The 6,323-nt window shown below is 28.8% G+C and overlaps 2 protein-coding genes across 3 annotated transcripts in view; one reads left to right on the plus strand and one right to left on the minus strand.

Moving 5' to 3' along the window:
• Positions 1-1,563: 1,563 nt before the first annotated feature.
• LOC106682109 (EEF1A lysine methyltransferase 2) overlaps positions 1,564-6,323 on the plus strand; it is a 9,905-nt gene continuing 5,145 nt past the window's right edge. Inside the window, exons 1-4 of one of the 2 annotated variants that reach the window (XM_014422792.3) lie at positions 1,566-1,752; positions 3,936-4,034; positions 5,614-5,695; positions 6,198-6,305. In XM_014422792.3, the coding sequence (XP_014278278.1) occupies positions 1,691-1,752; positions 3,936-4,034; positions 5,614-5,695; positions 6,198-6,305 (351 nt within the window). In that variant the 5' untranslated portion in view covers positions 1,566-1,690. Of the gene's footprint in view, positions 1,753-3,935; positions 4,035-5,613; positions 5,696-6,197; positions 6,306-6,323 lie in introns of both variants that reach the window. The other variant, XM_014422793.3, reaches the window with a different exon arrangement.
• LOC106682108 (uncharacterized protein MCAP_0864) overlaps positions 5,718-6,323 on the minus strand; it is a 12,143-nt gene continuing 11,537 nt past the window's right edge. Inside the window, exon 7 of the mRNA XM_014422791.1 lies at positions 5,718-5,854. Coding sequence (XP_014278277.1) covers positions 5,816-5,854 — 39 coding nt within the window. The 3' untranslated portion in view covers positions 5,718-5,815. The remainder of the gene's footprint in view (positions 5,855-6,323) is intronic.

Consider the following 6,323-nt stretch of genomic DNA (forward strand, 5'->3'; position numbering starts at 1 on the left):
ATCAGCAGCGTTATATTTTTTTTATATACAGCCTTTATTGCTAATGTATAATGTAAATTGTGAATGAATGAAATTATGTGATGTCTCACAAATGTGATTTTTTTTTTAAACTTTTTAGATATCATGATTATTTGTTTTAATATTACTTTTATATAGTAAATTCTGGTGACAGTTTAATTTTTTTCACATGTATGGTGAAATTTTGTGATCATGTCTTAAAATTTTATTCTCATCCAGTACATGTAACATCCTAATGAATCATCAGTTAAATAGTTGTCACATGGACTGTCACTGAAATACACTAAAAACCATAGAAGTGAGGCTGGTAGCAATTGCTTTGTAGCAACCAAGAACCTCCTGTATCAGCCACATAGGGAAACACAAATGGAAGACCTTAGGGGCAGAACAGCATAACACAAATTGCTAAACTTACCCCAACCCTAGAGAGGTAAATTAGTGGAAGAAAAGGAAATTTTGGGAATGTCGTAAAATTTGATTATGGACCTTGACAGGTAAAGTCCTCAAATAATGAGAAACATGAAAAACCAATCCCTGTAAATGACAAAAAGGATCATCTTAAAATATACATGAAAATAATTTAAAACACATAAGAACTAAAGAAACATGTATGAAATATAAATTTTTAAAACACTTAATAGTATAAGAAACATAAGCAATCAATTTAAAATATTTATAATTCAAAAAACTTAGTTGCACATTAATTAGAAATCAACTTATATTTAAAAGTATATAATGAGTGAAAACACATATCACAATCAACATCATTTGCTTAACTTTGAATTTTATTAATTAGAAAAGAAGTATTAAACACTTTAGGATGTCACATTACTGACATAGATATTGAAATTAATGAGTTTTTAAAAGTTCCAAGCAATTGACTTCAGAATTTAACCATTTCTGTATGAATACTAGGTCACTGTTAGCTCTACAAGTTTCAAGAAATTCCAAATTGAATTGTTTCAACAAAACCAGATGATCCACTTCAAAAGAGCTATTTATTTTCAATACACTAGTATTAATAGCTGGAGATAATCCATCAGAACAGCTTTGGACAAACTGACTAAGATATTTAAAAGTTAAATATTGTACTAATAAATACCAGTAAGTATCTTTGTCACAATATATATTCTTGTTCACCCTTATCTCAAATTTTCTTAAATAGTAAATTTTTAAAAATATTTGTAATAAATTAATAATTTACATCATCAATATGACTTAAACTTCCGTTTCATCCCTTCTCGTGTCACAAAATCAATTTTCTACAGTATAACTTTTTTTTTCCTTGAGTGTATAACGTCGGTAATGAAAGTTCACTTCAAAAATATTGTCCTATTTGTAATATCTAGAGATCTGGATAGACATCGATCGCATTCATTTGCTTACGGAAATAATTAGAGCATAATAAAAAAAGATTGTTTGTACGTCAGTAAAACTGTAATCTATTCACTGATCTACCCGATCATCGTTTGAAAATTTTAAATCACGGGCTTTTTAAAATATTTTATTGTAACAAACTCACTGGATTGACCTCTATGGCATAGAATGAATGATTCGTTGTAGATGGCTTGAAATAACCTGTAGATTCAAATTTTAAAAACCACTTTGTGTGCAATTTTCACTGTATTATTATTATTTTAAGGTGGTTAGTTTGCCAGTAGTTATTGATCCGATGGAATCAAATGTTGATGACAATGGAGATTTAGTGCCATCGGAACTTGGAACGAAAGAATAGTGGGTTCGAAATTTATTATGATTTGATCTATATAATCGTTGTCTATTTAAGATTAAAAAAATCATATAATTCGTTTTATTATCTCATACAGTTTTATAAATAAATCCTGGAAGTTTTTTTTAAAATATTGCTATCCTACTGAAATAAGAACTGTCAAAATATCTTATGCTGCATATGATATACCACATATTTCATGCATGTTTTGAGGTTTGGGTCTGATTTTATATTGATATAATCAGTTTTAGGTTCTGCTTTTGTGAAGTGTTTCATAAAAGTTTCTAGAAGTCTTGATGTGATCATCTCAAATTCTCTATTTCAAACCAAACATTAAAATACCATTCTCTATCCAGTGACTTTGCTGCAACAACTTATTGGGGGGAGGAGGAGGGGAAACAAGATCTTAAATTTTCTAATAATTTTGATCTGATTTCCTAACTTACTTGAGGTCTGGGGAGTATTCCCTGAAATTTATTTACCACTTTCCAAATCAGTTTTGGAAAATATACTCCTCTGTAGATCTTTTAATCTTGATTTTGATTATAGTAATCGAATTTAATAATGTGTTAACACAATTTTTGCAGTTTGAAGTAGGTTCTTGAATTTCCCTAGTTTTCAGTTGTTTATATTATTGTGTGAGGGGAGGGATGACACTTTTCTGGTCCTCTAATTATGTGCCTGTCTCCATCAAAGACAGTTCATATACAAACAACCAGATAATTAATATTAATATATTTGAGGAGTTTTCTATCAGAAGTCAATATATCCACTTTTGTACAGTTATTATTTAAAAAATATTATAATACAATCTCATATAGATGAGTTACATTTTCATTGAGAATTTTATATCATCCCTATTTGACACAAGAAAACTTCAAAGGGACTTCCTGTGGTGAAACAATGTCCACAATGAGGTATTTTAAGATCGGCAGTTATTTGATCAAATACAGTAGTTTAATATTGTTCAATTATTTTGTTAGAAGAAAGCAAATCTTAATATTTGGATTATTCTTCTGAAGAATCCCTAATATGTGATCACCACAGGAACTTATCCAGTGGCTTTAGAAGAAATGTTGAGAGTTTCCGGAAGTAGATTGATGCAATTGATATCTATTAGAAGTAAGACAAGGATTGAATAAATTCATCAATATTTTTGAGCTGACAAGTACTTGTAACTACTTGTGAGAGTTATTTATATTAAATAATTATCATGGAATGGTACACAATATCTCATCGAAATATATCAACAACATAATCTCCTATTTCCTTATAAGAGAAATAATTCTCTGATTCAAGCTAAAAGATACTTTAATTTTAAGTAGCTTTTGGATCCCTTACATTAAAAACATGGGTTATATGGGGCATCTCTACCATATGAAGATAGCACCTGTTGAGAAATTTTTTTTTTTTAAGAAAATTTATTGAATCTTATAAAAATATAGGTACATAAAACAATTAATAGATATATAATATTGTATTTTCAGAAAGCTCATTAGAAAATTATTTGGAATTTTCTTTAAAATTTTGAATTTATTTTTAGTAAAATTGAAGCTTCAATAAAATTTTTCTCCTTCTGAGAACTTTTTGATATTGAGATAAATATTGTATTGTTTTGTTGGATAAAAATCTTTGGGTGTTATTATTATTTTTTTTTTTTCCAAAAAATGTCAATTGTATTTTTACTGGATTATTCCTTCAAATGGATGGTGTCCCACCAACATTTTTTTTTATAAATGTTTCCATCCTTGTTTACAATGTCCATTAAAAAAATAAAGCTAATAGAAAATTTGTTGTGGTCTGAAAACCCTCAAATGTCATACCACTGCCAGTAACGAAACCGGATTCAGTTAAAAAGTTGTTCTGTAAACTAAGAATATATGTACCATTTGTTTGAGGAAACCGCATTTATCGCAGCAAATTATTCACAATGATCTGAAAGTGCATACAGACTTCACATCCTTTTTCGACTGAATGTAGATTTTCTGAATTATAATTTATTAAATGTAGTGATTAAAAAAAAATTATTTTCTATTATAATTATTATTTTTTGATAAGTTAATTAAAGTATATAGTTTATACATAAAATAATTTATAATATTGATATTATTATGATTTATCAGAATGTATATTAGATCATAATTTTCAAATTATATTTTGCAATTCATTTCTTTCTTTTTTTTTTCAGTTGGTCAACAGTTTATGTAAATGAAAAAAATAATTTTAAAAACTATGGAGACCCAGGTGAAATTTGGTTCGGTGAAGAGAGTGAAGAAAGGATATTGCGGTATGATTCGAACTTATCTTTGTATTGATATGGTTTGTTCAGAGATGACAAATTATTTTCATAATCTTCTAACTTGACTTTATTATTTTTTAAAACTGTATCTGTTTCCTAATGCTTAGATCCATGAAAACTGTGTAGGCTCCAGAAAAACAAAAATTCTTAAAAATTAAAATTAAGTTTATGAACATTGGTTTATGGTAGGCCATTATCTATCTATTTTTAATAACATCCAAAACAATAGATATTGTCTTGAAAGTATGCCTCATCTCTTTCTCATTAATGAAATTTTCTTATCAGTTCATCTTTTAAAGTTTATTAGTATGCTGGTGACACATGTGTGCTTGCAGTTAATAATAACCCATTAATTGTATCCCAAACTCTCCAATTCCATATCACATCCCTCAATAAATGGTGTCGTAATTGGAGGATTAAGATAAATCCTACATCCCTAACCATCAAATTACCTTTACCCTTTGTCGTAAACCTACCGACTTTCCTACAGTTTCGCTTAATAATGTTACTCTTACCCCTGTTAAACAGATCCGCTACCTTGGACAAACGATTAACCTGGAATCCTCACACAAGACTGAAAAGCCAGGAAACTGCACGTCGATTTCGACTATTACAACACTTACTGGACAAACAGGCTAAACTTCCAACACATTACAAAAGACTGATCTACATTACTGTAATAAGGCCAATATGGACATATGGAGTTGAGCTTTGAGGCTCCACTAAATCTTTGAATTCCTCTTGTATCCAATCCTTACAGTCCAAAATCCTTCGTAAAATCGTCAATGCTCCTTACTTTGTCACAAATAAAATCATACATAAAGACCTTAATGTTCCCTATGTAACTGATCTAGCCCGAACCAGATATCACTCCTTCCACTATAAACTACCTAACCACTCAAACCCCCTAGTTTCTAACCTTGTATCCTCTTCTATTTCTGACAATCCTCTGAGGCGCCTGAAAAGAAGATGGCCACCCTGCTAATGTAAAATGTCATTAGATTGCTACCAATGGGTAGTTGCTCTACACGCCTGTAACACTCCATTTTAACTAAGATCAAATTTACTGAATGCATTATATAATATACAGTTGTAAATTTCAATGAAGACATAAAAAAAAAAGTTTATTAGTAATCATCTAAATATTAAAGCATGGCCGACTTAAAAAACAGTTATAACATGTTTGGAGACAAAGTTAGGTTTTCTCTGGTACATAACTTGCTTGTCCGTCTCTCTGTATAATTGTACGTCTCTCTGCCCTCTGGTTCCTTTCCCTCTTGGAATCTAGAATCTATAAATAAAGTACTTCCAACAACAAGAAACTGAAAGAATGTTTGATAGCTCCTTACAGGGTGGAGGGATATACAATAGTTCTTATATGTTAAAATATATGTAATAATAGTTTCTCATGATTGATTCTTTTCATAGTTCTCATTGTTTTTAATGATATTGTTACATGCTTTGTAGTTACCAACTATATTTAAAATTTTTATTTTTGGGCTAGTAAACTAATTTTAACTATTTAAATATATATATTAATATATTTCAATCTCTATTACTATTTTAGATGGTTAGAAAAAAAGAAAATATCCAAAAATAAAAAAATAGTGGACTTAGGATGCGGTAATGGAATGATGCTGGTTTCATTGGTAGTTATATTATATATAATGTAATCATTGATAATTGTATTTTTATGTGGATATATTTTTTTATAAACTACTTAAAAGTTGATTACAAATTTCCATAATGCTGATACTGATTCCTTACAATTATAACCTCCTGCTCTTATGTTTCAAACATGGCTCCTTCTGTAAATTTTATTTGATGATAAATCAAATTTATTAAAAAATAAGAGCAATTACATTTATTCTTACACTTTAAAATATAGATAATAATGAACCTACCAATCCAGTAGGAATGGTGAGGAATTTTTTTGTGTAAAATCTGATTTTATTTATTATTTAAACTTTAATAAATTCATTCATTTTATAAAACCTCATTTTACATATATTTTTCAACCTTTTGTCTAACTGCCTCAATAACTTTCAAGTAGTTTACCTTAATAGTTGTATTTAGGATGCCTTGTAAATGAGTATAGTAGTAGTTATTAGTAAACTAAATAAATATTAATGTTTTTCTTTTTAATTGTAGTGTAGAAGTGGATTTACTAACTTGACAGGAATTGACTATTGTTCTGAAGCTGTAGAACTGTCAAAGTCTGTTGCTTTTTCACATGACATACACAACATCAAGTTTAAGGTAATTTTTGTATATATA

This window comes from Halyomorpha halys, unplaced genomic scaffold (genome assembly GCF_000696795.3).
Source record: "Halyomorpha halys isolate HHAL.00 unplaced genomic scaffold, Hhal_1.1 Scaffold390.1, whole genome shotgun sequence".
In the NCBI taxonomy this organism is placed as follows: domain Eukaryota; kingdom Metazoa; phylum Arthropoda; class Insecta; order Hemiptera; family Pentatomidae; genus Halyomorpha; species Halyomorpha halys.